The sequence below is a fragment of the Mesoplodon bidens genome (assembly GCF_964165515.1).
Source record: "Mesoplodon bidens genome assembly, chromosome: 10".
In the NCBI taxonomy this organism is placed as follows: Eukaryota; Metazoa; Chordata; class Mammalia; order Artiodactyla; family Ziphiidae; genus Mesoplodon; species Mesoplodon bidens.
In genome coordinates, this window is record NC_138172.1 from 80,644,418 (window position 1) to 80,663,770 (window position 19,353).

Below are 19,353 nucleotides of genomic sequence, written 5' to 3' on the forward strand. Positions count from 1 at the left end.
TTTGTTATGCAGGCCTCTCACTGTTGCAGCCTCTCCCGTCGCGGGGCACAGGCTCCGGACGCGCAGGCTCAGCAGCCATGGCTCACGGGCCCAGCCGCTCTGCGGCATGTGGGATCTTCCCGGACCGGGGCACGAACCCGTGTCCCCTGCATCGGCAGGCGGACTCCCAACCACTGCGCCACCAGGGAAGCCCCGCTTTTTAAATTAAAAATATTGTCTTCTTAACATCCTGTCTGTTTACTTCAAAGGGGGCGTTTAACTCTATAATAGTGATTCTCAAACCTTAGCACAGCAGAATCACTTGGGGAGCACGTCTGTGTGTGCATGTGTGTGGATGTGTACGTATGCATGTGTGTGGGTGTATGTATGTGTGTATATATGTGTGTATGTGTGTGTATGTGTGTTTGTGTGTGTATGTGTGTTTGTGTGTGTGTTAAATACAAAGGTTTGGGCTTCACACACCTATCGACTCATGCAAACGAATATTTAATGCCCTAGGTGATTCTGATAATAAGCCAGCTTTGGGAACCACTGTCCTAAGCACATCAAATTTACCTCCTAAATTGAAGAAGGAGGACAAGGGCAGGAGAACGAGGGGGTTTTATGTTTTGTTTGTTTGTTTCAAAATTTCCAGTCTATTGAGAACCAACACACTTAAAATATAATGCAAATTATCAGGCAAATTAGACATACAAAATGAAAGCCCTAAGTTTTGTTCATTAGATCCAACAGATGTACAATTACTGTCAAGTAGCTCTGGTTCTACAGGTGACATTTCTGTCATCACCTCACTGTGGACCGGCGCAGTCTGTGGGCAGCACAGGGCGGTGGACCACTCATGGAGTCCTGCGTCTGTTGGGCCCCCTCAACCCCAGCTTTCTAACTACACTGCCTGCTCCCAGCCTCGCTCTCACCACGATCCATTCACTCCACAGCAGCTTGTACGATCTTTTCAGAAAGTGAATAAAATCCTAGCACCACCTTCCAACACCATCTTACTAAATGACTCTGGCCTATAAAGGGGCTAAGCTCTGACTACCTGCAACTACGCCCCCTCTCATTAACTATACATCACTCCCATGGGTCTCTTTTCCACCCACCCCTCAGACACATTGAGGCCATTCTGGTATCAGAGCCCCTGCTCTGGCTGGTCCCTCTCCCTGGAAAGCTCCTCCATTTGCTTAGAGGAGTGATTCCTTGCTCCTCATTCAGGCCTCATTGAAATTGTAACTCTATTTCTAATAGCAGCTCCCTTACACACACACACCACACACACACCACACCACACACTACATACACTCACACACACCTGAAGCTACCTCTCTAGCCCAAAACTCTGTTTTATTTTCTTCATACCTCTCATCACTATTGAAATATTTTTATTTATTTGTTTATAGATATAGATATATAGATATAATCTCCACTGGAACATAAGTTTGATGAAAGCAGGAATGTTTTTCACAACTACAGTTCCCATCCTTAGAAAGGCACTGGTAGACTACAGATGATCAAATGCATTTGCTGAATGAGTGAAAATGCCAACTTTAGCACATCACGTGCAAAAGGTGCTCAAGGGATGCTAGCTTCCATTACACCCTCTTTCTACTTCCTATATCATGGCTAAGAAATTGTAAAATGCCATTGAAACCAAAGCCCTGATTTCTTTCAGTCTTCTGCCAATAACATCAGTAGCCATATGTACAAAGTGGGCTGAGAGGTGATTCCATGCATCTGTAGACTGGGACAGACAGGAAATGAGTCAGAAGCCAGGGTGGAAAGCTCTACTACTGATCTAGTCCTACCTAAATGGGATATTAATTTCAAGACTTTGTTTTTATAATTTTGGATTTTCAGATGATCAGATGCCTCCATCATCAAAAGAAATTCTTTCCAGAATAAAATGCAAATGGTTCTTAGAGGTTCTCCTGCCTGGGATTAGCTGCCTTGTACCCTGTTGTCATGCATGTTTCAAAGTTGGCTGCAAATGCGAACTTACAGAAAAGTACAAAACAAAATTAACAGCTCACTTTTCCTACACACCCTGCATTACACAGATAGCAAAACCCACTGGCACAGTGTTCCTCATAGCTGATCCACGTGGATAATTTTTGCTCCCAACACCGGAGCATATGACAATACATTGGGACCTGTGGATATCTTCCTGAATTTTGCATGTGAACTTATATGTGCAAATAAAATTTGTATTTTTCAAATTAAAAATAAACCTCAAAGGCAATGGACTCCAAACTGTTTGTTAATAAAATGGAGAAAGGCCAAAGGGTGTGTTAAACTCAGCGCCATTTGGAATAAATATAAGAGCTGGTTCCAGAGGCCTCCATTTTCATCTCTGCTGGGCTGCTTCCACTGTTTTATAGATGACCATAGATCCTTGTCTTGAAGAGGAAAAATACAAAATAGACATATATTCTCTTAAGATTAAATTTGTGCTTTTCTCCTCCACCATATTGTGGACAGAAACTGGAAAGTAGCATAAAACTATGGTTTAAAAAATGAGAAGGGACTTGAACTAGGGAAGGAAGCATCTATTCCTATTTTGGAAGTCACAGGAAAACACTCCAATCTTGTTAGTACCCGGAAGGCACCATTTACTATGCGCTGTCTCCTTCATGGCAAGAAGACACAGACTGTATTTGTAGTGCAATAAACAGTGGATTTTATTGTGGGAATCCTTACAGTTGGGACCTATAGAAACCTCATTTAAAATGTTATAAAGCTTTAAAACATCAGGAGTTTAAGGCAGTCCATCCTACACACCTCCCAATATACCTTCAGCCTCCCACACATATGCTCACGCTTGTCCATATGCTGATAGTAAGTAGCATGTAATATTACAATACCTATCAGAGTTTTACCATTGAATCATGTTTCACAACCAAGACAAACAGCAGTGAAAAAATAAAATATACAGCTTTTCAACCAGCAGCAAATATACTTGTGCCTAAACAGTATATTTACACCACATGGTAAGCACCACCTAAGAATTCATTGAAAGAATATTATTATTCACACCTGGAGTATTTGATGGACATTTTAGAGGTCCTTTTTGCAAGAGACATTTTCAATGTCACCCCATATCTTCCTGGCATTCACCTTCACATACCAAAGATGGCTGCTACAAAAACCTACCACTCCTTTCTGAGGAAGGTTTTTCCTTCCTCAGAAGGAAACCTTCCAGGAAACGTTTTTCCTGGCCATGGGAAAGAGCATGATTGGCCTGTTCAGGGAAAGCCAAAGGGCTGGAGAGTTAGTGTATCCAGGAGCATCCCTCGGCCAATGAAGAGTAAGGTTTTGAAGTGTCAACATTTTAGCTTCTGCATGGCTTAGCTGGGACAACCGTGGGTCACATCTCCAGGAGTCCCCATTTGGGGCATATTGAGTCTGAGATGTGAATTATACCTCCCAGTGGAGTCAGTTGGTTATAACAGACTACAGTTCAGGGTGGAGTCTGGGCTGGAGATATAAATTCATCAGCAGTAAATGGTATTTCAACTTTGGACTTAGGAGCAAGATAGGAAAAGAAGAGGTCTGAGGACATAGTCCTGGAATATTCAAAACTTCAAAAGAGAAAGGGAGACTAGAAAAGAAGTCTGCAAAGAGTCATCCAATGAAGTAAGAAGAAAGTTGGGAAAGTTCTTTGGGTGTACTTGCAGCAGTTTCCACCTGAACAAAAATGTAAACTCAGAGTTGCGTTGTTTGTAGAAGTAGAAAGAAGATGATCTCTCCAGGGGTACAGATATAAAAGTTGATAGCCGGATGGGCTTGTAAAAGCAAGAAGAATAAGAAGGGATTTTGATCATAGTCCCCCAGGGACAATTAGAAGATGGAGAAAAGGAAGGCAAAAAAGAAGGCATGCCATCTAGTCTACCACCCTTTCCAGAGTGAGGGCATTTAGCTCTGGTGGAAGAGAAAGATTCAGTATCCAGAGGAACTGCTTCCGAGGCAGACACTGCGAAACGCTGAGCACAGAGAGTGTTGCTTCAGGCCCAAGAGACCAACCTAGTGAGAGGATTATTCTCTTCACCTGTGCACAGGTGGGTGTTGGAAGTCTGTACCTTTGACATGGACAACAGGCAATCTCATGGAGGGCAAAACAGTGGTACTGTGACATCCCTTAAGCACCCAACATTCCTGAGATAGAGATGAATTGAGCAGCTTACTGGCACAGACTCCAACTCTATTGCTCAGTTCCTCTCCGGGATATTTTGTTCCCACTGGACCACACAGCCAAACCAGCTCTGTCCCATGCTTGTTCCCTCTACTGGAGACATCGAGTTCAGATAGAACTGACCTGTGTTGAAGAAGGATCCAGTCCATTCTGCTTCAATTTTAGGAAATACAGAAACTGGTGGAGGCAGACCCAGGGCTCTCCCATCCAGATCCTTAAAGAGATATTTTCTAGGACTTTCACAATCAGATTCAGAGCAGACCAGCGTTCCTAAATCTTTCCTGGGAAGATAGATAGAAAGCAACTCTCTCATTTCCAGGATAAGCCACCAAAAGGAAACATATATTGGTAATGCTGACATTATTAAAAATAAATTCAATAAAAGTTTATTATTAATAACATGTTACCTAGATATGAAATAACACTCTATAGAAAATGTTATTTCCCAGTTATATGGTCAAGAAAAAAAGACAATTCTTATTAACCAAATATTCTGGATATCAAGTTATATAATCTTTACATAAATCACTAATTTTCTAAGATGCAAGATACAATAAAATGTCCCTAACTAATAATATTTATTAAACATGATGTGATCAATGCTTTATGGAACTTTGAGGCCTTGCAGTATTTTAAAATTATCATTATAAATATCGATTATACTTGTGCTATATAAAAACAATGTAAAAAAAAGATGTTCTCATTCAATAAATATCTATTGAAAACCTACTACTTGTACTTTGGGGAATACAATGGTGATAAACATAGGCATCAGAATTTAGAGTCAAGCAGGGTATATAAACAAGTTATTGGCAATTATAACATTGAATTATAGAGAATTTATTTGATTTCCTCTCATCTAACATTTTTAGGTACCATTTGTAAAAATTAAACATTTATTGCATGCCAACCATGTGTCAGGTATTAATAGTACAAAGAATCAAATGCTAATATCATTTAGCTTTATAACTATTTCATCCCATAGGTAAGACTTGAACATAAGAAAAATTGGACAGTAGAAAAAAATGACAGAATAACACAAATTGTATACCTAATAATGTTTAGGTTCCAAAAACGGTTCAGGGATGGGCATCAAAAAGAGATTGGTGTTGGGCCAAATATATAAACTTTCTAATTAGGGTGCTTTTCCTGATTCTTTTATTCCAACTAAAGAAGTTTTCCCAAAGTTATAGGAAAGAAAAAATAACCTATTTTCCCTGCTCTGACTTTCCCACTCCCTCTTACAGTAAAAAAAAAAAAAAAAAAAAAAAAAAAAAATTCCTTGTCTAGTTTTCAGATTCTTGAATAAAACTCTCAGATCATATGTTCAAGAACAGTAGTTACGCCTGGTCTGAGAGCAAATATCTATCTAAGCCATATGGTTCATTCTAGGAATTCCTAACAGCAGACATGGTCTCCTTCCCCACCAGTGCCTGCACAAGGACACCCAAGCCTCCTTCTGAAAACTAGTGACACCATACTCCATGGAAGCTTCAAGAATCAAGGTCAATTTTTTCCATTGATTTAGAAAACATCCCAAAGAATTATCTCTAATAAAGATAAAACAATTAAACAATATCAATAAAACTTGCAATCCATCACTTCTGACAGTTTTGTCTGCCAGAGGACATCATGTGGTGGATTCCAGATTCAAGGAAGAGAGAAACAGTCTCTTTCTCTTCAGTGAAAGAGATTGCAAAAATCGTATCTCAAAGGGCACAAATATAGGAGGGTAAAGAATTGGGACCAATCAATCTACCGTATTTTTCTAGAAGGACTTATTTCTATTCCCATTGATGATTTTATCCTTGTTTAAAAAACATGTTCAGGTATTTGGAGAATTACCAAACCCTTCATAAAGATGGCTTACTATAAATACCAAAACTGGTACCTGGTTTGTAAAGGAGGAAAGTAGAACTTGTTTCTATCTTTGATCTTTAGCATCCTGGTCCTCTCTGCCGTTATTAGAGGCACAATTCCAGTGTTCTCTGCATTGGACAGAATGCAGACATCTAGATCATCGCTATGGCAACTCTTCACAAAACTAGAAAAGGTCACATCTGAAAAAAAATGTTTAAGGTATTACAACATTATATCATGTAAACTACCAACCACAAATACAGACTACACAACTAAATATTTTTATACTAACGTATGTCCAGGAGTAAGTTTAAGCTACTGTCCAGGGTAGTTCCAGGAGTTTACATAAATCTTGACTTAAAATATCTTTAGTTCTTGAAGACATGGACATTGATACAAAGTAGAAGGGCATTCCAACACATTGACATCTTAAGAGCAATACTTTCCATCAAAGGTTTGATCAAAATCCAGTGAGGAGTGAGTACAATAGTACAAAAGAGAGCTGATAGAAGATTCTCTGCATAGGTTGTAGTATAATTGAAGTAAATCCTGGCTGCCCCACCAACTACTTGACAACTTCACTGAGGCACAACTTCCATGTATCAATTTCCTCCTCTGTATGACAGGAAAAGTAACACATTCCTAAGAGATTAGGCATATAATCGAATTAAATATTTCCCTGTGAAAGCTCTTCAACAAGTATAGAGCAGTGACTTTTTAAAGAAATCACTCACTGTCATTATAAGCTACCATTGTGGTTATCAATGCTCAGTAGATGGTCAATTGGACAGCAAGCACCAGTCTACACTGTATGCTTCTGTTGATATAATTTCAAAATGCTGTTAAAGCTTCTATGCACAGATGTATGACACTACATTGCTTGGAAACCCAAACATCCTACCTTGAAGTTTCATGATGCCTGAAATTAAATGGCCATTCCTCACTTTGTGCCATGGCTCCTGAGGCCACCGATTTGGCTCCGAGGTGAACACAGGCCACAAAATACCAACTCGACCCCCTCTGGGATTGGACGGAGCTCGATCAGGTGATGTCACGTTGGCAGAACGAGGCTTAGCTCTATCCTGAATGCAGTCAAAAGAGGAGCTGGTGGCCACAATGACTGAATTCCTAACCACAATCTGTAGATTTTCACTATAACACTGTGGAGCAGAAGACACATAAACTACTGCCAAAAGGCCAACAGTATTGTCTACCAGAGTGAGGTTCGCTATTTCCATGCCATTCTCCACATGGAGCATGGCACCGTAGTCAAAGTTCTTGAAAGCCAAGAAGCCAGAGATATTGGTACAGTTGTCAAGTCCAGTCTCCTTATAGAGATGAAGGCCGTGAAGACTGGAGTGGGCCACGTTGTCAGACCAAAGAGCTTCAGGAGAGGAGCACCTGTAGCCTCGGATGTGAAAGCCAAGTCTCTCAGATCCTGCCACAACGTTGCCATGGAGATGGATGTCCTTTGCCTGATTCACTTTGATTCCTGCCACCCAAACGGGAGACCAGGCTGACTGTGTCATCAGAACCACAAGGTTATTAGAGAGAGAATAGTCCTGACCCTCCAAATCAATGCCATGGCCAGCTGTGTTAAACACTACATTGTCATTTAAAACGATCCCCTGACTGGCAGCTGCACGAATGCCCCCACCACAGCTTTGGTGCAGAGTACAAGATATTATCCAGGATCCTGCCGACACATCAGTGAGCTCGATGGAGGAATACAGTGGCGAACCAAAGTTCTGAATTTCCACATTGAAAAGTTGAAGGATACCTGCAAGCAAAATGCATGTCATCAGGTACTTGCTTCTTCCCTACAAAAGGCAGAAGGATGGTCCATCCAATGGCATCGGGATATGCAGATTTTTCATTAAAATATGTTTATTTTCAGCACCAGCACTATATTTTATGTCATTGAGTCTCACTAACAAAATCTGAATCATTAAAAATATCACAATATTGCATGAAAATTTTCCTGTGCTTTCTGAAGAGTCTGGTGATAGGATGGAAAGAGATGAAAGAAAGACAGGAGAAGGAGATAGGCTTTGGGGATGGGCACAGCTAGCTTAAAGATTCTGGGCACCTGTCTGCAGGGCTGGGTCAAGGAACTGGCTAAGAATGAAGAGAATGTGGTTCCTGGCCACTCACCTCAAAGTCATGTCTCCTTTTAGGGACCCCATGTGAAAGGGCCACGGCCATCCCCACAAAGATATTGCATGAATGAAATGCCAACTATATACAATATTTTAAGCATTTTTAAAGAAGAGTATAAGTGCAAAATTTCTGCTCAGTGGATGTCCAGAAACATAACATTCTTCTTGATGAAGACATGATACAGGTGATAACATATTTTTAAGTGACTTTAAGACCCTTAAATTTTTTTCTGTATTTTATTCTAGCCACACTATAATCCCTGTTTCCTTTTCACAATAAGAAGATTTTCTACATTTTTTATGTCAAGGGAGGATAGTGAATTATTTAGCCTTATTGGGAATTTTATTTGTACTTTTAAAATAGATATTGTTAAAACAGTATAAAATACAGTCACTAGATGGATTTAAAAATATAATGAGCACTAATTTGTCAGTGTATATACTCTTGGTAAAATAGATAATAACATGAATATAGGGGGGAAATGAGTTGAATTAATAAATATAACACCTAACTCTAATATAGCACTCATTATATACCAGGCACTGTTGTATATGTGTGTGTGTGTATGTGTGTCATATATATATATATATATATATATGTTCTTAATTTTTGTAAAAATCCTGTATTTGATAGGCGCTGTTATCCCCATTTTACAGATAAGAAAACTGAGGCAGAGAAGGGCTATGTGGCATGCGAGGACTTGGACCCAGGCATATGGATGCAGAGGCTGTACTGTTAACCCCCATTCAGGCTCAGTGGGGAGCATGCGGGATGTGATGGAATAAACAGAACAGCTTTGCACTGAGATTCTAGTGATTGGGCCACAGTCCTATGCCAACAGATATCACGTGTCCTTAGCTAGGTAGGCCACAGCTTTGTCCCTTACTTCTTTTCTTTCTTCTTCTTCTTTTTTAAAGGTTCTGCCCAAGGTAAACTATAAAGTTATTCCCCTCATTAAAAATGGAGAGAGTTGTGTCATTTTAGTATTTAAAGTACAAAGATAGTCCAGCCTTAATCCTCCACTTTCCCTACTCCCTTTTCACAGATGAGAAACCTGACCCCTTGCAAATCAGCTGCCAAGAAGAACCAAGCTATTGTGAGAAGGACAGATGAAGTGTGTGTGTCTTTCTTGATGGTCAAACAGGATTCCAATGTACCTAGATTTCTCAAAAGCCACTGATTAAGGAGACACTGGTAGGTGGTGTGGAAACATTCACAGAATGATAAAACACCTGAAAACTATTTGTCTGGTGATAACACTTTTTGATGTAATTTAAAGCATCCCTCGCCAGCAGCACCTAGCTGAAAGGGCCATGGGACCTGCCTCCGAGAACTCTGGCACAAAGGACACCATGCTATGTGTCCACACATAAAAGCTTATTTTGTAGAATGGAAAGTGGTTCTAGAATCTTGGTCAAGGCGATGCATCATTATCATTTTACTTAGTGTTCTTTTTTTCCGTCATACTTGCATGGTTATAATTCACAGTTTTAAATTGTACAAGATCTTTTTACTTGTGTGTATATTAACCAACGATTGAAAACTAGTCAATAGTAAATACTTAAGATGTCTTGAGCATTCAGATGGAGAATTAAGCAATGATTTTGTTCATGACTGTTTTCTTATTTTTCCTTTTGTTTATCACAATTCTGAGCACAACTTGCTGGATATTTCTGGTCAGAAGGAAGAGAATGACAGAGGTCTCTGATTTAAAAGCGGGAATTGTTAAGTCCTGGCCTGCGTTTCTGCCCTGTAACCATTCAACCCCATAGCTGGCACCCTTGACCTACACCTGAAGATGGTACCTCATCTAGGCTCTGGAATATGTTACAGAAAAACGCAAGGGTTCTTAATACAGTGTCGGGACCTGGATTGGATTCTGGAACAGAAAGAGGACATTAGTGGAAAAACATGTGGAATCTGTATAATGTCTTGAGGTCAGTTAACACTAATGCACCAATGTTAATTTACGGGTTTTGACAAATTTATCAGAGTTCTATCAGATTTTCACAGTAAAGGAAACTGGATGAAAGATATACAGGAACTCTCCATACTACCTTTGCAACTTTTTTATAAATCTAAAGTGATTATAAAATTAAAAGGTTACAAGGTCTTCAGAATCAGGCTTGAATTTGAATGTTACCTCTGCCACTTGCGAGCTGGATGACTTTTCTAACTCTTCATTTATTTAATTCACTCACGTTTATTAAGCACCTAATACCCAGCAGTTACCATATTAGAAAACCAGGGCTGAAAGCCCCAACCTTACCCTCAAGAAGTTCAGAAGTTCATAATGGAGTTTTATAAATTAGTAGGCTATTTTATTATAGACTCAGTTTCCTCATCTATAAAAATGAGGATAGGGCTTCCCTGGTGGCGCAGTGGTTGAGAGTCCGCCTGCCGATGCAGGGGACTCGGGTTCGTGCCCCGGTCCGGGAAGATCCCACATGCCGCGGAGCGGCTGGGCCCGTGAGCCATGGCTGCTGAGCCTGCGCGTCCAGAGCCTGTGCCCCGCGACGGGAGAGGCCGCAACAGTGGGAGGCCCGCGTACCGCAAAAAAAAAAAAAAAAAAATGAGGATAAAATGTCTTTCTCACAGAGATATTAAGATTAAATGAAACAAAGTAGGCATGAAAACCATCGTGGTTCCTAGTCCATAAGAAGCATCGAATACAGATTCTCTTTCCCTTCCCCGGGGATGATTTAAGAGCCCTGACCAGCAAGTCAGAGGCTCAGGACCGAGCCAGCTTTGCTGGTGGTTGGGCTCTGGCTTTGGTGCTCAGCTGTAAGAATCGGCCTTCTGTCTTGCTCTGGTGATCAGGTTCCAGCCTGGACTGCAGTTACCGTGGACGGGGGCCCTGTCTTGCACTCCCTCCCTAATTCTCTGTCTTCATAAACTGCAGGGTAGTTTTGGTTTTACACAACCACAACCGGGATTCAGCCTTTGTCTAGCCTTCCAGAGCACGGTTCCTCCACCTCAACACGACTGACATTTTGGACCAGATAATCCTTTCTTGTGGGAGGCTGTCCTGTGCCTTATAGAATGTTGAGCAACTACCCCCTATATGCCAGAAGCTCCACCAAAGCTGTGACAAGCAAAAATGGCTCCAGATATTGTCAAATGTCCTTTGGCCAGGAAGGAAGGGCAAAATCACTTCTGTTGAGAACTGACGGAGCTGGAGCTTATGGAGAGAGAACTTGTTCTATGAACCAGAAATCCCGAACTTTTTTTTTTTTTTTTTTGCAGTACGCGGGCCGCTCACTGTTGTGGCCTCTTCCGTTGCGGAGCAAAGGCTCCGGACGCGCAGGCTCAGCAGCCATGGCTCACGGGCCCAGCCGCTCCGCGGCATGTGGGACCTTCCCGAACCGGGGCACGAACCCGCGTCCCCTGCATCGGCAGGCGGACCCTCAACCACTGCGCCACCAGGGAAGCCCTCGAACTTTTGTTTTAAGGTCCAAACATTGCTCTTTACCATACTGGTAAAGCAGATATACCCACAAAAAGTGTTCCATGCTCAATATATTTGGGAAACCGTTAGCTCCTTTGCTCTAGGCTTTCTCAGAGCCTTTATTATATTCATGTAAGCTGTGACTTTCTAAGATGGAGCTTTATTTGACTAGGAGACAACTTGGGAATCAATTTTAAGGAAACTACATTTAAGAGAAAGGTACTAATCAAATAACTTTGCAGCATTCCAGAAGAGCTAAAGCTTGAAAGAAATGAGAGAAATTTAACTGATCCCTAAAGCAGTCTAGAATATGGAAATCATTCTTATTTAAATGTACACTATTAATTTATAGCATGAGATGAGGCCTGCCATCAAATAGCGCATGCTACTGGGAAAGAGTAATAGAAATTCAGGAAAGAGATAAAATTCAATTGGTCATTAAATCATCTATAATTTCAAAGCAGAGGAAATTTCACATCTGCTGAAGATATTTTTTTTTTGAGGTAAAAATGTGCCTGTGTGCTGATAGCTAGTATATTATTTTAACATCACACTGATAACTAAGCACAGATTAGGACTGAAAATTCATAGCTTCTCAGAGCACAGAGAAGCATCTATTTCAAATATTTTGTTTTATAAATCCAAATTCCCACCGTTGGAATTTCTGAGTGTCCCAGATGCACAGCCTCCAATTGGTAGTGCTTAGTAACTTAAAATTTCAGTTACCTGAAAATTCCTCCACGCTGGACTTCCTGAAGGACCCCACAAGCAGTCTCCCCCCGCATGATATATCACCCTGGATTTGTATGTTTCGGGTCAGAAGTCCAACCTCTGAAGCCAAACGAATGTGTCGGCCATCCTCCATGACGTGGACACTTCCTGGGGCAACGGGAGTTGGGAAAGGAAAAATTTTTTAAAACCTATTTCGGAGATCGCCAGCTGGGGACCCAGCGAACCTGACAAATGAAAACACTCCTTTCCCCGCGGAAGTCCTCCCAACATTAAGGTCTGCTTTTCCTCGGGCGTCCTCCACAAACGTCAGCTGAGAAATGAAAAGCCCGTTCGCTGGTCTCTCATTGGGATCAGAGTGAGCGTGTTTGAGCAAGAATTCATTTCTCCTCAGTCACTATGGGTACCGGGACAGGGATGTCAGGGCAGACCGGTCCAATTAGTGGGGTCCCCAGCCTCCTTCCTTCAATTCCTCAGCGTGAGATTCCCGCCTTTGGTTGTGCATTGTTCCTGAACCTCTTTGAGTGAGGAATCGCAGATCCACTGAGGCAGTGATAGGACTGAAGCAGCAGCGGCAGCGCCCTCTCCTGGCGGGTCTGGAACTCATCACTCCCAGAAGGAGCCTCCCCGGTCTTGCTGGCTTGTTCCACTGCCCACCCCGCTTTGCATTGTACGTTGCGTATTATAGGCAAGAATTGCTAACGATGTCTCTTTTCCCCGCCGCTCTTTAGAAACAAAATCATCCTTAAAACCATGATTTAGAAATAGCTTCAGATACAGTCCTGCTGAAAGCATGTATTTCCCTCTCACATATCAGAGACAAGAAAGATATCCCCTAATCCCTTTATGTCTATGTTTTTACTTATTAGCTATAGTTCCTGGGTTAAATTTATTTATTAGGCTGAAGTGGGAAATATGTTTATTTATTATTTATATGCAATATATTATAAGTGTGTATACTGTATTAAAATATTCAGTACTTTTTTTTTCAAGAAAAAGGTATTTGGCTTTTATTTATTTATTTATATTTTGGGGCAATAGTAGTAGTCAATTGATAAAATGAACTTCATGTCAGGAAGGACACATTCCTAAGTATGGAAAAAGGAGTCATTATTTACAATAACTACCACATTCTAAGTGGCTGTGTGATTCAGTATGCCAGGAAATGAACTGGAAACTCATCTCCCATGAGATTTATTCGGGCTTAGCCATGAAAATGCCCGGTGACCTTGAACAAGGTTCTTAACCCTTCTGCTTGCTTCTAGGCTTGCCATTATAAATAAAAAGTTTAAAAATTCCCTCACATCAAAGTTTTTTTAAATTAGGCAATAAAATTAATGAAGGGATGGAGATAAAGCCTTCTAAGGATGAGCCTAGGGCAGCAGTAAAATATTATCCATCCCCTCTGAACGCCAATCAGATCCAAGGTCCCAAGCCAGGTTGCTGAACACATTTTTCTTGGCTCATTCACTTCCCTTAACTAACAAACCAAAGCCTTACCGATGTGCCGGTGTCTGAGCCGTTCACGGATGCTAACATGGTGGCCCCTGACTTCTTTCACAGTGAGGACCTCTGCTTCGTGAGGCTCATATGAAGAGGAACTAAGGACAATCTTGTCTTGGGGTCGCCAATCCACTGTGGTCTCCACTATAATTCTGTAACAGCATAAAGATGGAATCAGGTACACTGGCAGTACAACACAGATGACCTACTAAACTCCAGGGAGAAGAGGAAATCCACTGCAAACAACAATTCCCACCAGGGAGAGTGAAGTAGAAATATCAAGTCAAGACAGAGAAAAAAGGTCTTTGCAAAAAAAATTAATGCCAATGGAGCTCATCTTCTGGCTGATATGTATACAATACAGGGATAACAAAGATATTCTGTGGCCATGAAGTACCAGACAAAGGAACAAGAAAGAGTAAAAGTTCCAGAGTTTAGTATATGCCGTCTACATATGGTTTCCTAAAATGGAAATCGTCTTCCTCAATTGGGAAACAGTTTGAATAATAAAGGTATTTCAGAAGGGATCTTTTCTCAAATTTTCTGAAGACCTCTAATACCATTTTCAGACAATTAATCATCATACATTAAGGCTCATACCTTCGTGGTCAAGCAGATACAGGGTGAATCTTAGAGGTTCCACTTAGTAGCGTGTGTGTGACCTTGAGAGGTCACATAACTCTTTTGAGTTTCATATCTTCATTTGAAAAGTGACGATATTTCGAGCTTCCCTTCCCCATCTCTCTGTTGTTGCAGGGACAAAGGTATGCATTCCCTGAGGGTGCTAAGTTCCAAGCATTGTGCTTTCATCACAGTATGTAATAAGGATTTTGTTCACTTTTGTTTTTTTAACTCACATTTAATAAAGATTTTGTTCAGTCGTTCCCTGCTGCCTAGCTTTTCCAGTGAATATATATAGCTGTCATAGGTGTCAACTGTTTGTCTACCTGACCTCCTTTCTCCTTTGTTCCAGGAAATCCACCACACCTCTTCTGAGAACCACTCACCTCACCCACCACACTAAGTGGTCCTAGTGAGATCTGCGAATTGCAGTCTCACAAGCCTTTTACCAAAGGGTGAGCAAGGGATCCAACCTGTCTTCGTTGGTCAAAATCCTTCCCCTTTTCCAGCTTTATGAGGTATAATCAAAAACTAAAATTGTAAGATATTTAAAGCATAGAATATGATGATTTGATATACGTACCCATTGTGAAAGGATTTCCCCCATTGAACGAATTAATACATCTGTCACCTCACATATTCACCCCTTTCTTTTGTTGGGTGAGAACACTTAAGTTCTACTCTCTTAGCAGATTACACAGTACAGTGATATCAACTGTAGTCACCTAGACTTTTGAATTGAAACTAAGGGGAAAGAGAAATGTCCTCTCTGGTGGTAAAGCTGGGAAGAGCCAGCAGCTCTGGGTTCATGTGCACCCTACAGAATGTGGAAACCTCTTCAGCAGAACTAAATGAGGTTGAAATATAGAAACAGGAGAGGTGGAGGGAGGGCCTGATGCAATCTCCCAAGCGGATGAAGAAGGGTGGCTTTTACTTTTACTTTTGACTGAAAGAATCAGGATTCTTACAATACAATACAATAATTATGATAACTACCACGTCGTGAAGCTGACTTGGAGCCAGAAACCGGGCTAAGTTCTTTATCCACATTAATTTACTTAATCCTTATAACTACTCTATTAACCAGGCATTGTTATTCTCATATTATAGAAAAAGAAACTGAGACTCACAGAGAATACTTTACCCAAAATTATACACTTAGTTAATTGCATAATTAGAAGTATTTAAACCTGCCTGCCCTAAAAGTCCAAGCTCATTTTCATTGTAGAAATCTATTGTCCTTCTCCCTTCTTAACTCACATGTCTTTTCCTAGCATGGAGACAATAGCCAATCTGAGATTAGCACCCACTAGTTCATTGGACCAGAAGGAATCATCTTCTTTTGGAGACTACAAAAGTGATCCTGAACTCCTGCTAATAAATGAATGAGGCCACCAGCTCTATGTTCTAACATTTGAACTAAATTTTTATAGTATAATAATGAGGTTTGATTAATAAGCCAAAAAATTAGTTTTTGAAATTAAATTCAAGATTCTAATTTATTAGACAAGATGCCATTGAGTCAACAGGCTCAACAAGTTCTGATTTCCAGAAAAGATACATCAATCCAGTGTATCAGGCATTTATTAGAACTCTTCTTTATGTTCTGTTGTGTACTAGATGCTAAGTAATACACCAAATCAATAAAAAAAAACCAATATTTCCCTCTCCTATAGAAGCTGCTTGGAAGAACAGGAAATACATACCTGAAGCAGTTCAGTATCAGTCACTAAGAAGCATATTTTTAGTAAAATTATAAATCAGAAAATCACATGGAATAGTGATTCAGACAGTGGGAAAATCATTGTGTGCTGGAGGGGAGATTGAATGTCTTGTACGAGATGTGATGGAATCTTTAAGGATCAGTAGGAAGTGTAAAGGTAAAGAGGAGATGCAAGGGTACTTTTGACCCTCTAATTGCATATATCAAATATTTAGGAAGCCAGTACAGAAGCTGTTATAGAGAACCACGTGGAAGTGCCAAAGTGAGAATGTAGCAGAAAGGAGACAAACAAGAAATATTCCAAACAAAGTGTATCCATAGAGCAGCCACTGTGGAAAATAGTATGGAGGTTCCTTAAAAACTAAAAATAGAGTTACCATATGATCCAGCAATCCCACTCCCAGGCATATATCCGGAAAAGACAAAAGTTCTAATTTGAAAAGATACATGCACCCCAATGTTCATAGCAGCACTGTTCACAATAGCCAAGACATGGAAACAACCAAGTGTTCACTGACAGATGAATGGATAAAGAAGGTGTGGTATATATACACAATGGACTATTACTCAGCCATAAAAAAATAATGAAATAATGCCATTTGCAGCAACATGGATGGGTCTAGAGATTATTATACTAAGTGAAGTTAGAGAAAGGCAAATATTATATGATATCACTTATATGTGAAATCTAAAAAATAATACAAATGAACTTATTTGCAAAAGAGATGTAGAAAACAAACTTATGGTTACCAAAGGGGAAGGGGAGTGGGATAAATTGGCAACATGGGATTAACAGATGCATACTACCATATATAAAATAAACAACAAGGATTTACTGTATAGCACAGGGAACTACATTCAATATCTTGTGATAAACTATAATGAAAAAGAACAGGAAAAAAACCAAAGTATAGCTGTAGAATACCATCATTGATTGGATATGGGAGATAATAAAATAGATATCATCAATGATAACCTTCGAATTAAAAGCCTAGGTCCTAGAAAAAGTTGAGATGAGAAATGATTTATTCTTCACGTCAGAGTTATTTTCTTATAAATAACAGAATAAGTTAATAAACCACTTAAGAAACAGAAAAATATCAGGACAAAGAGGCCGGCCAAGGCTTTACACACTTTCTTTAAAAAGTAAATGAGATAAGAAATAAGAAAAAAATGAGAGCCTTTGAGAAAGTTTCCCCATAAGCCTACTCTTCCCTGTTGTCCTCTTCTCACTAAATTATACCACTCTTCACTCAGCTGCTCAAGTCAGTGACCTCTGAACTCTTCCCTTTTGCCCAGCCCACCAGCAAATCATGATGGCTCTTCTTCAACAGCTATTTAACCACTTCTTTCCTCTTCCATCATCCTACCTCAATCTAAGCCATCAGCATGTGTCATCTGAAATATTTCAATGCTATTGCAATGTTTTTTTAAAATTTAATTTAATTAATTAATTTATTATATAGCAGGTTCTTATTAGTTATCTGTTTTATAGATATTAGTGTATATATGTCAATCCCAATCTCCCAGTTCATCCCACCACCACCTGCCCCCCTTGCTTTCCACCCTTGGTGTCCATACGTTTGTTCTCTACATCTGTGTCTCTGTTTCAGCCTTGCAAACTGGTTCCACCTGTATCATTTTTCTAGATTCCACATATATGCATTAATCTACTATATTTGTTTATCTCCTTCTGACTTACTTCACTCTGTATGACATTCTCTAAGTCCATCCACATCTCTACAAATGACCCAGTTTCGTTCCTTTTAATGGCTGAGTAATATTCCACTGTATATATGTACCACATCTTCTTTATCCATTTGTCTGTCGATAGGCATTTAGGTTGTTTCCATGACCTGGCTATTGTAAATAGTGCTGCAATGAACATTGGCAAAGCTACAGTAATCAAGACAATATGGTAGTGCACAAAAACAGAAATATAGATCAATGGAACAGGACAGAAAGCCCAGAGCTAAACCCACACACTTATGGTCAACTAATCTATGACAAAGGAGGCAAGGATATACAATGGAGAAAAGACAGTCTCTTCAATAAGTGGTACTAGGAAAACTGGACAGCTACATGTAGAAGAATGAAATTAGAACACCCCCTAACACCATACACAAAAATAAACTCAAAATGGATTAAAGACATAAATGTAAGACCAGACACTATAAAACTCTTAAAGGAAAACATAGGAAGAACACTCTGACATAAATCACAGCAAGATCTTTTTTGACCCACCTCCTACAGCAATGGAAATAAAAACAAAAATAAACAAATGGGACCTAATGAAACTTAAAAGCTTTTGCACAGCAAAGGAAACTATAAACAAGATGAAAAGACAACCCTCAGATTGGGAGAAAATATTTGCAAACAAATCAACCAACAAAGGATTAATCTCCAAAATACATAAACAGCTCATGCAGCTCAGTATTAAAAAAACAAACAATCCAATCCAAAAATGGGCAGAAGACCTAAATAGACATTTCTCCAAAGAAGACATACAGATGGCCAAGAAGCACATGAAAAGCTGTTCAACATCACTAATTATTAGAGAAATGCAAATCAAAACTACAATGAGGTATCACCTCACACCAGTTAGAATGGGCATCATCAGAAAATCTACAAACAACAACTGGAGAGGGTGTGGAGAAAAGGGAACCCTCTTGCACTGCTGGTGGGAATGTAAATTGATACAGCCACTATGGAGAACAGTATGGAGGTTCCTCAAAAAACTAAAAATAGAACTACCATATGACCCAGCAATCCCACTACTGGGCATATACCCAGAGAAAACCTCAATTCAAAAAGACACATATTGCAATGTTTTAACAGTTAATCTCTCTGCTTCCACCTTTGTCCTCCCAACAGTCAATTGTCCACACAGCATAAATCAGATTCAAATATAAATTGGACCATGTCCTGTTTAAAATCTTCCCAGACCAGGATAAAATCTGAAAACTTTATCATAGGATTCATAAAGTAACCATTTAACTTCAAAGAGCACATGGTCTTCCTAAAAAGACTCACAGTAAAATATACTTAATGGATACATACATACTTGTAATGGATAAAAAACGAATTTCTTTTAATCTAGGTATAACCTCCTTTGACTTACCT

At 39.9% G+C, this 19,353-nt stretch overlaps 1 protein-coding gene across 1 annotated transcript in view; it reads right to left on the minus strand.

The window, feature by feature from the left end:
- PKHD1 (PKHD1 ciliary IPT domain containing fibrocystin/polyductin) overlaps window positions 1–19,353 on the minus strand; it is a gene marked incomplete at its 3' end in the record, with an annotated part of 426,508 nt that overhangs the window by 99,348 nt on the left and 307,807 nt on the right. Inside the window, exons 56-60 of the mRNA XM_081247000.1 lie at window positions 13,884–14,038; window positions 12,381–12,533; window positions 6,948–7,826; window positions 6,078–6,246; window positions 4,310–4,467 (exon numbers count right to left, since the gene is read on the minus strand). Coding sequence (XP_081103126.1) covers window positions 4,310–4,467; window positions 6,078–6,246; window positions 6,948–7,826; window positions 12,381–12,533; window positions 13,884–14,038 — 1,514 coding nt within the window. The remainder of the gene's footprint in view (window positions 1–4,309; window positions 4,468–6,077; window positions 6,247–6,947; window positions 7,827–12,380; window positions 12,534–13,883; window positions 14,039–19,353) is intronic.